Source organism: Phacochoerus africanus, chromosome 9, assembly GCF_016906955.1.
Source record: "Phacochoerus africanus isolate WHEZ1 chromosome 9, ROS_Pafr_v1, whole genome shotgun sequence".
Lineage (NCBI taxonomy): Eukaryota > Metazoa > Chordata > Mammalia > Artiodactyla > Suidae > Phacochoerus > Phacochoerus africanus.
The window spans coordinates 117,993,838-118,010,813 of record NC_062552.1 but is presented as its reverse complement, the minus strand read 5'-3'; the positions used below and the strand labels follow the sequence as shown (position 1 = coordinate 118,010,813).

At 54.4% G+C, this 16,976-nt stretch overlaps 2 protein-coding genes across 4 annotated transcripts; one reads left to right on the top strand and one right to left on the bottom strand.

Annotated features, from left to right (window-relative positions):
* The first annotated feature begins 2,336 nt into the window (after positions 1-2,336).
* Positions 2,337-8,874, top strand: LOC125135437 (interferon alpha-inducible protein 27-like protein 2A). Its single transcript, XM_047795598.1, is given in 6 exon segments — positions 2,337-2,455; positions 2,612-2,641; positions 3,206-3,367; positions 3,869-3,971; positions 3,973-4,123; positions 8,799-8,874. Coding segments are annotated over 6 exon segments (462 nt in total). The 5' UTR covers positions 2,337-2,448; the 3' UTR covers positions 8,808-8,874.
* A 2,532-nt stretch (positions 8,875-11,406) lies between these two features.
* On the bottom strand, positions 11,407-16,444 carry LOC125135436 (interferon alpha-inducible protein 27, mitochondrial-like). 3 transcript variants are annotated; one of them, XM_047795595.1, is made up of 6 exons: positions 16,303-16,444; positions 14,816-14,971; positions 13,860-13,988; positions 13,090-13,114; positions 12,129-12,290; positions 11,407-11,641 (listed from the first exon to the last, which is right to left on the bottom strand). In XM_047795595.1, the coding sequence occupies exons 2-6, from the start codon at positions 14,940-14,942 to the stop codon at positions 11,488-11,490; spliced, it is 597 nt and encodes a 198-aa protein (XP_047651551.1). In that variant the 5' UTR covers positions 14,943-14,971; positions 16,303-16,444; the 3' UTR covers positions 11,407-11,487. The 3 variants fall into 3 exon arrangements, with proteins under 3 accessions (XP_047651551.1, XP_047651552.1, XP_047651553.1); XM_047795596.1 differs by having other exon boundaries at positions 13,090-13,119; positions 16,303-16,442; XM_047795597.1 differs by lacking the exon at positions 13,090-13,114 and having other exon boundaries at positions 16,303-16,443.
* Between the last annotated feature and the right edge of the window lie 532 nt (positions 16,445-16,976).

Sequence of the window (16,976 nt, the reverse complement as noted above, 5' to 3'; positions counted from 1 at the left end):
CTAAGTGACTTAAGAATAGGTTAACCTGACTAGCAGTAAAAAAGAAACATAAATTAAGATGTTATCAGTTTTCACTTTCATCAGCAAAGGTGTTTTTTGTTTGTTTAATGACAAAGCTTATTGATGGTTGGGAGTAGAGAAAAATATATCCTCATACTTTGTAAAACTAATACAATAAACTGATACAATTATAAACTGATACAATTTTTTTTTTTTTTTTGTCTTTTGTCTGTTGTTGTTGTTGTTGTTGCTATTTCTTGGGCCGCTCCTGCGGCATATGGAGGTTCCCAGGCTAGGGGTCGAATCGGAGCTGTAGCCACCGGCCTACGCCAGAGCCACAGCTACGCAGGATCCGAGCCACGTCTGCAACCTACACCACAGCTCACGGCAATGCCGGATCGTTAACCCACTGAGCAAGGGCAGGGACCGAACCCGCAACCTCATGGTTCCTAGTCGGACTCGTTAACCACTGCGCCACGACGGGAACTCCTGATACAGTATTTTTGGAGGACAATCTAACAATAAAGTATCAAGTGCCATTAAAAAAGGTAGCATTTCTGACCCAGCAATCCCTTCTCTAGGATTACATCACCCAAAAATACTTGTGCACCATGACATAAGCACTTCAAGCCAGGATACCTTATAGAGCAAAAATTAGAAAAAATTTAAATCCTTAAAAACAGGAGTTCCCATTGTGGCTCAGCGGTTAAGAACCCGACACAGTGTCAGTAAGGATTCAGGTTTGAACTCTGGCCTTGCTCAGTGGGTTAAAGATCCCAAGTTGCCCCAAGCTGTGGTGGAGTTTGCATACGAGGCTTGGATCTGGCATTGCTGTGGCTGTGGTGTAGGCTGGCAGCTGCAGCTCCAATCTGACCCTCAGCCTGGGAACCTCCATATGCCACAGGTGCAGCCCTAAAAACAAAACAAAAAAAACGACAACACCCTTAAAAAGGGGGGAGCTGATACGTTGAATCATAGTTTATCCCCAGGAAAGAATGTTGGATGACAAGTAAGAAACCTGTTGAAAGTCTGAAAAAAGGCACATGTAGGGACAGAAAACAGACTGCAGGTGGCCAAGGGATGGGGCTGGGAAGGGGCTGACTACAAAGGAGTGGGGGAATCTGGGGGTGGGGAGGTGGGTGATGAAAATGCCCTGTAGCTGAGCCTGCATCTCCACAACCATAAAACTGTCCAAATGGAACTGAGCAGGACCCTTAGGGACATTCCTGGGGCAGCCCTCCCACCCCATATCTTCTGTTGTAACTCCTCTCTGAAGTACCTAGACAATAAATAGGATCTGATGCATGTTTCCTGAATTGTTTTACAGACACTAAAACCATCACCAAACAGAAGAAATTAACTTCTTGATGACCTTGAGCGTGAGACCTACTGGTGCCCAGGCTTGATAATGTTAACCCCTGCCACCCGGCCCTGTGACCTCACCACCAACCCATCAGAACCCTGTGACCCCCACCCCCACCCCACCTGGCTTTTAACGACATTTTACAGGTTTGGTTCAGGGAGTTCAGGCTCTTTTAGGGGCACAAGTCTTGCATGGCCTGCAACAGGCCTTTCTCTGCTCCAGGCTCCCACGATTCAATTTGTTTGGCCTCCCTGCGTGTGGGGAACACGCACTTGCCCTAACACGAACACGCAGACGTGACACTAAAAAGTTGAATTTTACTCTGGGTAAGTTGTGTCTCCATAAATTTAACCTTTAGAAACAAATCCTGAAGACTATTAAGCAGCCTGGGGAAATGCAAATGGCAGTTAAACAAAATGATTCATTTGCCAGGTGTACCGGGGGCGTGGCGCTTAGAGGCGACATCCCATACTCAGCGAGTGACAGAGATGGGGTGGTCCAAGGAGACAGACAGGAAGGAAATGAGCCCAAATCTATCAGCATCTCCCTCTGGAGGTGAAATGAAATGTTTCTCGCCTTAGGTTTGGTTTGGTTTTTGTTGTTGTTGTTTTGTTTTGTTTCGTTTCGTTTTTGCAGTGATCAACTCTTCTGTCTTGGGGGAAAATGCTACAGCTTGGAAGCACCGCTCAGTTGCAATGGTTTTCAGGCGTTTTAGGGCTCTTTTCCCTCTGGCAGAACACTAAGAAGAGAGAAACTCACCGTGGGGGTGGGTGGGGTACCACCAGTGGGCAGGGGCCGACAGGTGCCGGGCGTGCGCGGGGAGATGGATGGGTGGGGTGAAGGTGGGGGACCGGCGAGTGTGGGCGGGACGGAGGTAGGGGGCTGGCGAGCAGACGGGCAAGTAGGAGGGAAGGGGGTGGGGAGGCTGGGGCGGGGGGCGGACACTGCGCTTGGGTCCCTGCGTTTTCCTGGGGCCGAGGCGCTGCGAGGGGCCGGCCGCGTCCCCATTGGTTCTCGGGGAAATAAGATCACCTCCTGGACCGTAGTCATTTCCGGAGCTGAGCTGCGGCGAGAAGAGTGTCCCCATGATGAGTGAGTCTTGCTTCCGCGTCAGCCTGGAGGCCGGGGGAGGGGGCGGGCCTGCTAGACCCCAACCCAAGAAGGAACAAAGACTCGCTTCTTTCCCTCGCTCTCTCAGCCGACTAACGCACGCACCCTCTCGGTGTCTCTTTCTCTGTATCTCTCAAGAACGGGCAGCTGCTGCAGCCATCGGAGGAGGTGATTTCGCTGGATCTCCAGACCTGCACCTGCCCCCGGCCCCGGGATGGGTGGGAGACCTTAGAGAGGTGGCCCTGCCGGAGTGGCGAGTGCTGGCTCGTTGGCCTCCCTCCGCTCCCAGAGCCGCGGGGGGGTGGGGTGGGGGGAACCTCGGGGGCAGAGAGCGGTGCTCCCCCGGAAAAGGCCTCCGGCACCTCCCGACCTAGCTGCTCCTCTGGCCCTCGGGTGTCATAGGCATGTAGAGATTTCATTCGAAACCGGGTTTGCTGCCGAAATCGGGGGTGGTTTATTTCTCCCCCACACGCACACACCTGAAGCCCAGGGAGGGGTAATGACTCCCCCACTGTCACTCAGCGAGCTAGAGACCCAACCCGGCCACCCCCCAACCTACTTCCGCAGCTGGGTCCACCCCCCCCCCACACAACTTTTGTTCTCTACCTTGGGAGCCCCTCCAAGGGGCTGTCTCAGGATGCTCGGAGCAGAGGCCCCAGACTCTGTCAAAGAATTCCCAACCGGGGTTCACTCCTGAGCCCACGCCCCGAGCCAGCTCCTCTCCCCCTACAGCCCTGGCCGTGGGGGCTGTGCCCGTGGTGCTGGGCGCCCTGGGCTTCACCGGGGCAGGGATCGCGGCCTCCTCCTTAGCGGCCAAGATGATGTCAGCGGCCGCCGTCGCCAACGGGGGCGGCGTCGCAGCCGGCAGCCTGGTGGCGACTCTCCAGTCCGTGGGTAAGTGTCTGAACAGGACGAGGGGCAGGGGGAGGGGGTGAAGGGTCAGAGCAGCCCAGAGTCCAAGTCTGAGGGAGGGTGGGTGTCTGCTCCTTCCAGCAGCGGGGTCCTCAGCATCGCTGGTCTCTGGCTCCCCGCGCCCTCCTTCCTGCCTCTAGAGCGAGATTTGCCGGGAGAGCTGGAGGGGTGAGGGGGTCCTGGGAAAGAGAAGAAGGGAAGGAGCCAGGGCATGTGATGGCTGGGCTCTGGGTCCAGCCCTACCCATGGCAGACACCTGCGTGGCCCTCCTGTCTCTGGGCCTCCGTGGGACTTGGAGCTCTTGAAGTCTGTGGCTGACTCTCACCTCCCATGAATTCACTCTCTCCTCCTGTCCCTCAGCTGCCTGCAGAGCAGAGCCTTGGGGGTTTCAGGACCTAGAGGTGGGATCTCTGGGCCTTGGGGCTGCTGAGGGGCCCCGGCCTCGGCACCTTCCTCTGTGCTCATTCTCTGACTCTCGCCCAGGGGCAGCTGGACTCTCCACATCATCCAACATCCTCCTGGGCTCCGTGGGATCAGCTTTTGGGGCTTGGCTTGGAGGTACCAAAAAGGTACCTCCTTCCCCTCCCCCGGCTGAACCCAGGGCTGAAGGCGGCCAGCCAGGAGAAGATGTATCCCGAGCTGAACCTCCCAAACCCCCCCTCAAGTCGGAGAAGCTTGAGAAATAAAGGTCACCTGCAGCCGCACCTCCCTGTCTTTGTTCCTGGCTGCCCTGGGCTTGTGAGTTGGCAGTTTCCTATTCTCTCCATCACCCAGCCTGCCTGGTGTTTGGGGGCAGAGCGAGGTGGCAGGCTGAGCAAGCAAAGAACCCCTAGGCAGGAGGCGTGAGTTGGTCCTCATCTTACAGGGATGGGCAGTAGAACTGTGGGCCATCAGTGGGTCTCGATTAACCCCTCCCTCGATGATGGGGTTGACAGAGGTTCCCAGCGAGGCGGAGGTGAAGCGGAGACAGGATGTGTAACGAGCCACAGACCCCAGAGCCCTTTGCCCATCCTCATTAGTGGGCACTACACATCCAGGGGTGAGCAGGACACCAGCCTTGCTCAAAGTGCAGTGGGCAGGCTGACAAGCAAACCACCGGGACAAGGATAGGAGAGTAAGCCAAGGGCTCTGGGAACCTCAGGGGAGGTGGAATCAGGAATGGTCACTGCACTATGTCTGGAAAATCAAAAGGGAACTGGCATTCTTTCCTTGAAAAAGCGTGGCTTTCCTTGAACCCCTAAGAGAGCTGAAGTGGCAGGGCCTCCAGAGGGCCTGAACTCTCAGGAAAGTCAGGTACCTCGAAGGAGAGCACTGAGCCACCTGGGGCCGAGCTCTGGAGGGAGTTGGGGCCGGTGCAGGCAGGGACAAGTTCAGCTAAAAGCCTTTGATTGATTGATGGGCTAGCGTGAGCGCAGAGAAATGGCAATAAATAAGCATCTGTCAATAATCACCTTAGGAGTTCCCGTCATGGCTCAGTGGTTAATGAATCCGACTAGGAACCATGAAGTTGTGAGTTCGATCCTTGGCCTTGCTCAGTGGGTTAAAGATCTGGCGTTGCCGTGAGCTGTGGTGTAGGTCATAGATGTGGCTCAGATCCTGTGTTGCTGTGGCTCTGGCGTAGGCCAGTGGCTACAGCTCCGATTTGACCCCTAGCCTGGGAACCTCCATATGCCACGGCATCGGCCCTAGAAAAGACAGAAAGACAAAAAAAAAAAATGTCATTGGACTAAATGCTCTAATCAAAAGACCCAGAGTGACAGATTGGATAAAAAAGCAAAAACCTTCAATCTGCTGCCTACAAGAAACTCACCTTAGGGCAAAGGACACATAGAGATTGAAGGTGAGGGGTTGGGAAAAGAGATTTCGTGCCAATGGACAAGACAGGAAAGCAGGAGTTGCAAGGGAAGCTGGGAAGCTACCATCGAAAGGTTGGGTGTTTCAGACCAACCTGCAGGTTCTTCTCAAAAGACTCACTGGGTGCTCTCTGGAACGGCTGGAGGGCAGAGGGGAGCTTCAGCCTCCCCACCTGCCGGGATCCCCTGGGGAACAAAAGCCTGATGTTGCTGGGGGGAGGGCAGTAAACTCTGTAGCCCATTGAGCACAGATGTAGATCATTTTATTTTTTGGTCAAGTCTGCGGCATGTGGAAGTTCCTGGGCCAGGGACTGAACCTGCGCAGCTGCAGTGACAATGCCAGACCCTTAACCCACTGAGTCACCAGGGAACTCTGTGGTGAAGATCATTTTAGATGGGAAAGAGGAGTTCCCTGGTGGCCCAGAGGTTAAGGATTCAGCATGGCCACTCCTATGGCTCAGGTTCAATCCCTAGCCTAGGAACGTCCACACACACACACACACACACACAATAAAAATTTAGACGGAAAAGAAAAAGAGAACAAACCTCTACCCCCGAAGCTGGGGTGTTAAACTTTTCCCACCCCAGACAATGTGGACACATCCACTGCTAGGGTGGGACGGGGGTTGGGGCTGCTACTGAGAAAACCCCGCCCCCAGATCCAGGCCCCAACGAAGGCTGGATGCAACCAAAGAGAACCCCATTGCCCCTGCTGCTAGGCTAGCAAATAACAAGCAACGGATGTCTACACTGCAGGGAGCAGGTGTCCAGAGACCATCTCCCAGACCAAACGGAAGTCTAAAGCTGAGAATGGAGCAGACACAGACGTATCACCCTCCACCAGAGGCACAGCTAACACTGGTTAGAGGCTGGTAGAGCCCTGACAGCAGCCACAGCAACAACAAAATCCTCACCCAGCTGATCTTAGAGCAACCTCCCACGTGCAGGTCCTGGCATGTGTATTTGTTCACTGCTGCAGATGCTCTCAGAGCCTGGCCTGTATTCCCCAGCACCGGCTCTTCCACTGCCTGCTGCTCCCTGCTGCTAGACGCTGCCCCTGAGGCCTCAAGGCAGGCTGGGTGTCCGATGTTGGTCCTCCCAGAATATCCCTCAGCCAGAGATGGAGTCTTTTTTTTTTTTTTTTTAGGGCCACACCCACAGCATATGGAGCTTCCCAGCTAGAGGTCCAATCCTAGCAATGCCAGATCCGAGTCATGTCTGTGACCCATATCGCAGTTGACGGCAACGCTGGATCCTTAACCCACCGAGTGAGGCCAGGGATGGAATCCACATCCTCATGGATCCTAGTGGGGTTTGTTAACCGCTGAGCCACGACAGGAACTCCAAGCAGTGGAGTTTACTTGGAGGATAAAGCCCCCGGAGGCGGGACAACTCGAGGCCTGTTCCACACCCTCTCCCAAAGGATTCAGCCTCAGCTGCCTCCAGGGCAAACCCGTTCAGTGGCCCTTTCTCAGCTGCCTGTCTTTCTCTGTCTTAAGCCCCCCCCTTTCCCTGTTGGGTGCCGTGGGGTCACCTCCCAAATAAACTACTTGCCCTCTAATCCCTGTCTTGGTGTCTCAGCCTGAGACAGCTTCCTGCCTTCTGCTCAGGCCCCACTCAGGAGCCCAGGGGGCTGACCCTAGACAGCCACAGAACTCTCTCAGATTGTTCCCAAAACCCAGCTCTTCTCAGGCTTCAACCAACTTCTATCAGGATGAGGCTCACCCAGGTGGCTCCACAGTCTGCCTCATGGTGCCACACCTGATCAGGACCCCAGATGGGCCCAGATCTGTTAGAATCCCAGCAGAATACACAGCTCAGCTTTGGCACAGCACACACACACACACACACACACACACACACACCCCACCCCCACTGGCCTACCCTGCACAAAGCCACAAGCCAGGGCCCCAAGAGAGAGGTCACTCAAGCCAGTGGACCATCCTTAAACTTTTTGCAATTTTCAGGGAAAGCCTGGCCCACTTTCAGTTTGGAAAATATTCCTTCTTGGAGTTCCCAGGAATCTCCATACACTTCTGGGACGAGAAAAAAAAAAAAAAACCGGGACAGGAAAATGTTCCCTTCACTTTCCTTTTTCTGCTGGAAGAGCCTCCTTACCAAAGCTACTTGAGAAAGCGCCTGGCTGGGGCTGGCTGGAAAGGGGCTTTCGTGGTTGAACTGTTCCATCCCCACCCAGAGCTCTTCACCAATTTGAAATTGTTTGATTCATTGCGAAAATAATTTGAATCTCTCTGAACACAGGCTGATACCTTAAGGAGGCAGGTGGTCAGGAGCAAGCTAAGTGAAGGTTCCAGATCTCCTGGAAACACCCCTGGGAGTCCCCCATTCTCAGTCTATGGAAAGATGCCCATCTTCAGTAGCAGCAGGAGGTAGGGACTGTGGGTCGTGTCTTATAGATTCTTTCAACAAGGTCTATAAAACAGGCAGCAGGGGCTCCCATCGTGGCTCAGGGGTTAACGAAGCCAGCTAGTATCCATGAGGATGCAGGTTCCAACCCTGGCCTCGCTCAGTAGGTTAAGGATCCAGCGTTGCTGGGAGCTGTGGTGTAGGTCGAAGACGCGACTCAGATCCCGAGTTGCTGTGGCTGTGGTGTAGGCCGGCAATCGCAGCTCCGATTGGACCCCCTAGCCTGGGAACCTCCATATGCCGCAGAGGCGGACCTAAAAAAGACAACAAACAAACAAACAAAACGGCAGCAGCATCACCTTCTTGGAATAGTGTGTGGGTTTTATGTGCCGGGTCATGGGCTATGTTTTGACCGTAGTCAAACATAGCATACAGAAGTTCCAAGGCCAGGGATCAAACCCATGCCACAGCAGTGATCCAAGCCACAGATCCTTTAACTACTAGGCCACCAGGAAACTCTCCCCTTTTTTTACAGTAATTTTTTTAATGTTTTATACAACGTCAGTTTTGGTTTACAAGGTTGTGGTAATTTCTGCTGTACACACAATAAGCCGTTTTTCATGTGATTTGCTTTGATACTCATCCTAGCACTTTTAGAATTGCTCTGTGTGTATTCAGGGTGCCCCAGAGGTGTCCCAGCAGTTGCTGTGGGGACTCGGAAGGACAGGGGGAGGGGCTTCTGGGAAACAGAAACCCTTCCCTTTGTCCCTGAGCCCAGGTCCTGTGGACAGCTGGACATCTCCATTCATTTGCTTCCTGGGTCAGGCTCCTTTTTCCAGTCTCAGACCAGCTATGTGACACCCCCCCCCCCCCGTGGTCCCTTCAGCCTCTCGGGGAGTGGGTGAGCCAGGGTGACGCTGCACTTCTGTCAGAGGGCGAGGGCCCCAGGGCCGGGGCAAAAGGCCTGTGAGGGCCAGAGATGCAGGGGTACGTCCGCTTCCCTGTCATGTCTGAGCCATCATAGATGTCCCACGACAGGCTCTGCCACGGGAGTGGATCTCGGCAACTTGGGGACCTTATGTGGCCTGGCTGAACCTTTCAATGGGCATCCTTGTCGCAGGTGTCAGAATGTAAGCATTTCTTTGCTTGGGCTGGTGAGATTCCCCAGAAGAATCTTCGTCCCTCCGTTTCAGATGCGGTAACCTGGCTGCAGCATCCTGGGTGCCTATCAGTGAAGAAACTAGAGGATCTCAACATTTGCACGGAGACCCTCATTCTCAGTATGAAGTTCTGGGTGCCTCCTGGCCCAGACACCCAACCTCGCCAAAACTAAACCTCCAGGTGTCTGCTGGAGGAGGCTACCTGGGGGTCTGCCTGCTTCCTTAAGAGACTGCCAGCCAGCCCTCCTGCTGCCATTGCACCTTAAGGCCAACCTCTGGTATCACATACCGCTCCAGTGGCTGAGGCTTTGGGGGTCCCAGGAGCAAAGGTGCCTCTTCCTCCCCTTCTCCATGGATACCTTAAGATTCGGCTTTCTGGGGAAAGCTAAGTGGAACCAGATGTCCATGTGATTTCTGACTTCTAAATTGTGTTACCGTCATCTTTTCCTCCTGTCTCTTTGTTCATGTGGGTTTAAGCCTTTCTTTAGTCCTTTACTGCTATTTTAGTGATATTTTGAGAAGGAACAGTCTCTCTGTTGGACTGATGCTTCTATTGTGTGCAATCAAGATTCCCTCCTTATCTCTCCGTGGCGTGAGAGTCTCAGCCTGCGTGGTGGCTCTGCTCCAGGAGGCCCAGGCTCCTGTGGTCTTGTTGCTCTGCCCTCCTTAAGGTACTGCTGTCATCTGCAGGGTGGAATATGGTCATTCCCTGCCTGCAGCAGAGCCCCTGGGAAGGGGTCAAGGGGCAAGGCGGACTCACCCACTCCCCTTAACAGCAATTAGGCTGCATACCTCATTCCGCTCGCCTCTTACCGGCCAGAACCCAGTCCCATGAGCACAGTTAACTGCAAGAGGCCTGGGAGTGCAGTCCTGCGCTGGGAATCATGGACCTGGCCAAAAATCAGGGCTCTCTTCACAAGAGCCAGAAGGAAAAAGCAGGTAGGGACCCCCTGGATCCACAGGAGCATGGTGGAGGGCAGCTGAAGCCAGGAGTTTTAGGAATCCTGGGGCTTCCAGGGTACATCCAAGCCAGCTCCTGAGTGAACAACCACAGGCTGGTAGAGAGAGGGCCATCCAGGCTGTATTAGTTCCCAGGCCTGTACAAGAAGTTACCACAAATTTGACAGCTTAAAATAATACCCACTTATTATCTTTGTTTTGTTTTGGCCACACCCAAGGCATACAGAAGTTCACAGGCCAGGAACTGAACCTGCACCATACCAGGGACGCGAGCCCCTGTGCCCGGGTGACAGTGCCAGATCCTTTACCTGCTGAATCACCGTTCTCTTACAGTTGTCGGTCAGAAGTCCAGGCAGTCCTGACTGAGTTCTCTGTTTAGGGTCTCCCGAGGCCAAAATCAGAGGGGCCTCTTATTTGGAGACTGGTAAGAATCAGAGCGTGTGGAGGTTCCCAGGCTAGGGGTCAAATCAGAGCCACAGCTGCTGGCCTACACCACAGCCGTAACTATGCTAGATCCAGGCCACATCTGCAACCAACACCACAGCTCATGGCAATGCTGGATCCTTAACCCACTGAATGAGGCCAGGGATGGATCCCACATCCTCACAGATACTAGTTGAGTTCGTTACCACTGAGCCACAGCAGGAACTCCAGATGCCCCTCTTATTTCAAATCTCTGACTTCCTCTTCTGCGGTGAGCAGAGAACACGCTCTGCTTTTAAAGGGCTCGTGTGTTTGGATTAGGCCCACTGCACAGTCTCCCTTTTGTCATATAACTTAGCATAATCGCAGGAGTAATATCTTCTTCTTCAGGACCCACTGCACCCAAAGGGGTTACACAAGGCTGAGGTCACTGGGCTCCATGCTTAGAATTCTGCTACTACAGAGGCCAAACCTGAATACCGGAAGCATGGAACCCAGAGGCAGGGGCCTCAGACTCACTATCAGCGTAGAAACGGGGCCCTCTGGGAACGGGGAGGCCTCATCTTCATGAGTGGGGTAGGGAAGGAGGTCAGGACACAAAGTCTAGAACATTGTTGCCCTGGGGTGGCCTGCAGAGCTAGTGCCCAGCCCGGTGTCTGACCCACATGCTCAAAGAGTTTGTGGAAAGGAGGAGTGAATCAAAAGAATTAATTTTCTGATGCTCTGGGATGGCACCCATCCTGGTGATGAGAAGTTTCTAGAATACCTTGTTCTGCAGGGAGAAGGACATTTAGGGACCAAGACCCTGAAGCAGAAAGGGCAGAGCCCCTGACAAACTCGGTTTTCCTTCTTGTTGTTTGGGGGTTGGCGGGGGAGGTGGGGGGGAGGCCAGGACTTTGGGAGGATGCAGTGACATCCAGGGGCCCTCACTTTCTGAGCCTCTGCCAGGCCACTTAGGAAAGAGAGGGTGGGGTGGGTAAGTGCAAATGAGGCTCCAAATAGGATGCTCCCTCCCATTCCATTCCTGACTCTGCACTGGGACTGAGCCAAACACTCACCCTGGCTGGGACCTTCGAGGTCACTTAGATCAACACCCCATTACAGAGGGGCAAAGGCAGTCTCAGGGTGGGGGCGACCCATCTGGGGTCACACACAGCTTCCAGTCCTCACATTTAGACTCATCCAGCTCAGGGCACCCTAACACCATGTCACTCTAAGAGAAGTAAGCCCTCCCCCACCAAGAAGGAGGAGATCCAGAGGGATTGCAACAACTCATTTTTATTGCTTGTTTTCATGGGGGGTGTAGCATCTGGCATCTTGTCATCCCAGGACTGGTGCCTCACTGCATTGGGCTGGGGGGGCAGGGACCCACCAAATCCTCTTCTCTGCAGTAGGAGTGACAGGGAGCTATTACAAGCCCACTATTTTGGTCAGGAGGACAGACCCCGCGGTGCCCAGAAGGGCTTTGGATGACAAGGAGAGTCCACCAGCCCCTGGGGGAGAAGCAGAGACAGAGTGGGACAGTTTGCGGGGCAGAACCGTGGGGTCTGAGACTCTAGGGCCCATCGGGAGGGCCTCAGGCCCAGAGATCCCACCCAGCACCCTTCTCTTTTTCCCTGGCCCCCAGGATCTGTGTTTGCGGGGGGGTGGCTATCGCAGGCAGGTACCCAAAGGCATGGAACCCAGAACTGGGATTCGCCTCGCTTTCTAGGGAAGAAGGCCGAGCCCCAGGTGGGGCAGAGACACCCCAGTTAACCCAGAAAATCTGCTTTGGCCACAGTCAGTCTGAAGCCAGCAGACCCCAGGCCAGTGTGCCTTCCTTTCCTCCCACGCGTCCCCCAGAGGAGCCCAGAGAGACACAGAGACCTGGGAAGGGGAGACAGAGGAACGGGCGCGGCTGAGATGCAGGCTGGATGTTCTGAGGCTCTTGTCCGTGTCTTTCTCACCCTCACTGCAAGCCCTGCTGCCAGGGACACTTACCCACAGACTGGAGGGTCGCTACCAGGCTGCCGGCTGCAACCCCGCCCCCGTTGGCAATGGCAGCCGCTGACATCATCTTGGCTGCCAAGGAGGAGGCGGTGATTCCTGCCCCCGTGTAGCCCATGGCGCCCAGCACCACGGGCACAGCCCCCACGGCCAGGGCTGTAGGGGAAGAGGAGCTGGGTTAAGAGGAAGACAGGACCCTCCTTCCCCAACACACACACACACACACAAGCATGTGCACACATACACAGCCCGTCAAGCTTGGGGGACTTCAGGGAGCCCAGAGAAGGGATGAAGTCTGAGTCTGGGAGAGGCTCCAGGCATGGTCAGCAGTCAGGGGCACTGGTGGGGAGGCAGAGGGAAGGCAGCAGGGTCCCTGGGGACAGGGCTCTGATTGGGGAAAGGCCTCAGCCTCTGCCTTTGTGAGATGCTGGAACTTAGGGGGGCTGGAGGTTGCAAGCTTCTTGTCTTCACTGAGGAAATCTTTTAACACAAGCAAATCATACCCAGGGTCTTGCATAAGCAAGGAGCAGTTTCTGAGCCCTGCTTAGATCCCAGTTCTGGGCCTCCGTGGGGTCACCACAGAGCATTCAGAAGCCAGAGTTGCTGAGCCAATGGCTTCTCCTTAATGCATCTTCCATGTTTAAACTCTCAAGTTGCATCCTGTGTATCCTATATCCCTCGAGATAACCCTGAATGGGCAGTCTTGGCCCGTTTTTCAGAGGAGTTCAAAGCCACACCCAAAAGTCATGCAGTGGAGGCTCTACATAGATTTGGGGTTCCTGCTGGGGCTGCCTCCACAAGTTTCCATGGAAACTCATCATTTCTCGGTCCCATTCCTTCTCCCCACCATGTACAGGAGACCTGGGGCATGCTTGGGTGGGTACAAGGCCAGTTGCTCCCCAAGTCCCAGGGTCTGGGCACAGAAGAGGACCAGTCTTTCCTGGTGGACACTCACCTCCTCCCGCCACAGCTACAGAAGCCTTGGTTGGAAACCAAAAGAACATTCTGTGAGTGGATCCACACTGCCGCCCCGCCCCTCCACCCCCAAGCCCATGGCCCACCCATGGGGAGAGGGCTGCTCCAGGTCGGATAACACAGGAAGGAAGGATCCCTGCCTGCTTCTTCCTGAGAAGGTGGACCCCATAGCCCTGAGCTTGGCAAGGGCTGCTGGGGAGTCAGATGACCTGTCTGGAATGGACTTGCATGTCTTGGCCTAGAGTTATTTGGAGACAGGTTTTCAGGTCCTTGTTCCAGAAAATTCAACCATCAGATAGGGATTTGTTGTGTCCTCCCTTCCTCCCCCGCCTTCTGTTCTTCCTTCGTTCCCTCCTTTTTTTTTATGGCCACACCAGCGGCATATGGAAGTTCCCGGGCCAGAGAGCGAATCCAAGCCACAGCTATGACCTACGCCACAGCTGTGGCAATGACACGAACTTTAACCCACGATGATCCTTAACCTCCATGCACCAGGCTGAGGATTGAACCCACGCCTCTGAAGCGACCCAAGCCACTGCAGTCGGATTCTTAACCCACTGTGCCACAGCAGGAACTCTTCTTTGGCGTTGCCCATGGTACATGGAAGTTCCTGGGCCTGGGATTGAACCTGAGCTACAGCAGTGACAATGCCAAATCCTTAACCTCTAGGCCACCAGGGAACTCGTTGCTATGGAGGGAGAGGGAGGTGTCCAAGGAGGCGTGTCTGTCACCACAGGGTCTGTCACCTACCTCCTAGTGAAGAAGCCATCAAAGTCACAGGAGGGGATCCTATCAGGGAGGAAGTACTCAGTGTCCCCAGCAAGGATCCCAGGCTAGATGCGGCCCCGGTTAGGGCAGCCTTGAATGGCAGGGTGAGCCCTAAGGAAGAGCAGAGGGTGGGTACACAGGAGTCAGAGGTCAGAAGTCAGGCAGTGGTCCTGGATTCCATCCCATACTGTTGGCAGAGATCAGAGGACCCAGAAGGTCTACCCCAGGGGAGAAAAAGGGGAGGTGACGGGTGCATGTGGGAGCACTTTGTGGGGATTAGAAGCAAAGGTTAGAGGCTCACCTGGGGACCCTGATGGATCTCAAAAACTTAGTCCTCGGGGGTAGGGGGGACAATAAAACAGGACATATACACTCTTCTATATATAAATTAAAGCAGATGCAAACAACACCCCTTTTGCCAAAATATATATGAAAAATAGACATGCATTCAACATGTTAGAAAGGTTGACTTTGAGAGGGGGGAACGGAACCACAGGCAAAAGGGAAGATACACAGAGAGAATAAATAAACAGAAGCAGAGAGAGGGCCTCTAAGAATTAATGAAGAAAAGGGGCTGGAACTGAAGAATTTTGTTCAAATCCACACCCTGGATCTGAGATCCAGCAGGACAAACTTACCAAAAGCTGACTGGACCCTTAGGTAAAATCCTAAAGGGGGTGAGTTCTGGAGATGAGGCAGGACAAATGAGAGCCAGAGAGTGGGGCTCAGGGGCAGGGGCCCTGGCCTCTGTGGTAGGAGAGGGGAGGGGCCCAGATGCCCCGTGGCCCCCCACCCCCTCCAGGGTCCCACCTCCCTCTGGCTTTTCTCAGAGAGAAAGCCAGGGCAGCCGTCCCTGGGGAAAGACAGGTGAGGGAGAGAGGCTGCAGCGATGCCACTATCCCCTGTGCCCACCCTGGCTCCCCATTGGGAACACTCACCTGCCGAAGGAAGTCCTGCCAAGACGCTGCCCACAGCTGCCCCCCCTGCTTTGGCCAGACTCCCGGTCGCCAGTATCTTGGAAGCCAGGCTAGAGGATAAGACTGCTTGGGTGGCTACCATGGCCATGGTGACACAGAAATTCACCGGCACGGAACCTGCAGAAAGGGTCGAGCTTTGATGGGGGAGGGGGACACCGGAACCGGGGTCACCCCCCACTCCCCTAAAAATCTCAAGGGACTCCAGCGGGGTAAAGAGGCTGCCCTGAGCTTGTGGAGGAGGCAGGCCTGGGGAGGGCCCAAGGACCAGGGCTGGGGTTACAGAAGGACCTGTGTGAAGGGAAGATGGGAATCAGGGAGAGTATGTTTCCCCGAGGTAAGCTGCTTCCTTCTTCCTGAAACAGAAGCAGATTTCTAGAACTCCCTTAGATGTCCATGGAGCATGTTTGAAAGTTTCCAAAATTGGGAACTCAGAACCAATTAGTTTTTTTTTTCCCCTTGGGCCGTGCCCAGGGCATGAGGAAGTGTGGGGGCCAGGAGTCCATCGTGGCCTACATCACAGCCACTGCAATACCAGATCTGAGACACATCTATGACCCACGCCGCAGCTTTGCAGCAACACCATATTCTTAACCCACTGAGCGAGGCCAAGGACCGAACCTGCATCCTCGTGGATACTACTTCGGGTCTTTAACCCACTGAGCCACAATGGGAACTCCTGGGTTCCTGTTCTTATGCAGTCTCCTCAATAATACAACGAGAAGGCTGATACTACTCTCCCCATTTTCTGATGAGGAAACACTAGCACAGAGAGGGTGAGTGATTCGCCCAAGGTCACAAGACTTTTGCCTGGCAAAAAAAGAAGAAATCACGCAAGGTAAAACACCACAGAAAGACATCTTTAAAGGGCTAGGGGGTAGTTCCCGTCGCGGCTCAGCGGAAACAAATCTGACTAGTATTCTTGAGGACACAGGTTCAGTCCCTGGCCCCACCCATTGGGTTAAGGATCCGGCATTGCCATGAGCTGTGGGGTAGGTCGCAGATGTGGCTTGGATCTGGTGTTGGCTGGAGCTGTGGTGTAGGCCAGCGGCTGTAGCTCTGATTCAGCCCCTAGCCTGGGAACCTCCATATGCTGCGGGCACGGCCCTAAAAAGCAAAAACCAACCAACCCAAAAGAAACAAAACGTGGGCCTGAGATGGCTCTGATTTGGTTCCTCTCTCACCCCACCCTGCCTCAAAGCTTGAGGGTAACCAGGGCAAAGACCAGACCTGTCGTTCCCAGAGTCCCAGAGCCCAAGGACAGGTCAGGGCTTGAGTCCCTTCCCTCGGAAACCCAGCTTCTGGAATTGCAGTCTCTCCGATGAGAAACATGAGACAGTTCTTGGAGTGGATGCAAACAGATGCCTCCGCTCCGCTCGCTGAGCCCCCCAGCCACCCAAGGGTGGGGGCAACAGGGAGGAGCAGCCCCTGCCCACCCTTCTCTGTCTTACCCAGAGAAGCGGATTGTCTGCAACCACGGAGCTGACTCCAAGCTTCGATGTGTTCTCAGAGGGTCTGAGGCAGGATATTTATAGCAGAGCCACTCCCACTGAAACGCAGCCTGGGATATGCCGGCAGCCAGTGGGATAAATTTCGCTTTCTCAGGAAACCGAAAACCACACCCATTGTTCTCCTCTCTTTGGGGGCGGGGCCGGGGGCGGGGCCGGGGGGGCGGGCAGAACCCTCCCCCATATCTTGTGCTTTAGCTCCTCTCTGAATTACCTAGACAATAGTAGCTGGTGCATATATCCTGAGTTTTTCAGATGCAAAACCACCATCAGGTGGGAGAAATTAACTGTTGGACCCTCGTGAGCTCCTAGCCTCCAGACCTTCTGGCACCTAAAGATCCAATCACCATCAGCCAAGCAGAGTAGTGTGCTCGACCAGATGGATCGCAAAAGCTTTGCTGAGACCCTGCAGGAAGTCCAGGGTTTGGGGCGGGGAGAGGGGCAGGAGCCATCCGTGCTCCTTGCTGGGCTCGGCAATTAAACCTTTCTCTGCTCCAAACTCTGATATTTGGGTTTGTTTGGCTTCCCTGTGCGTCGGGCACATGAACTTGCCTTCCGAAACATCTTCCCCAAGAGACAAACTTAGTTATGGAAGAGATCAATCTTCTAATCACTTC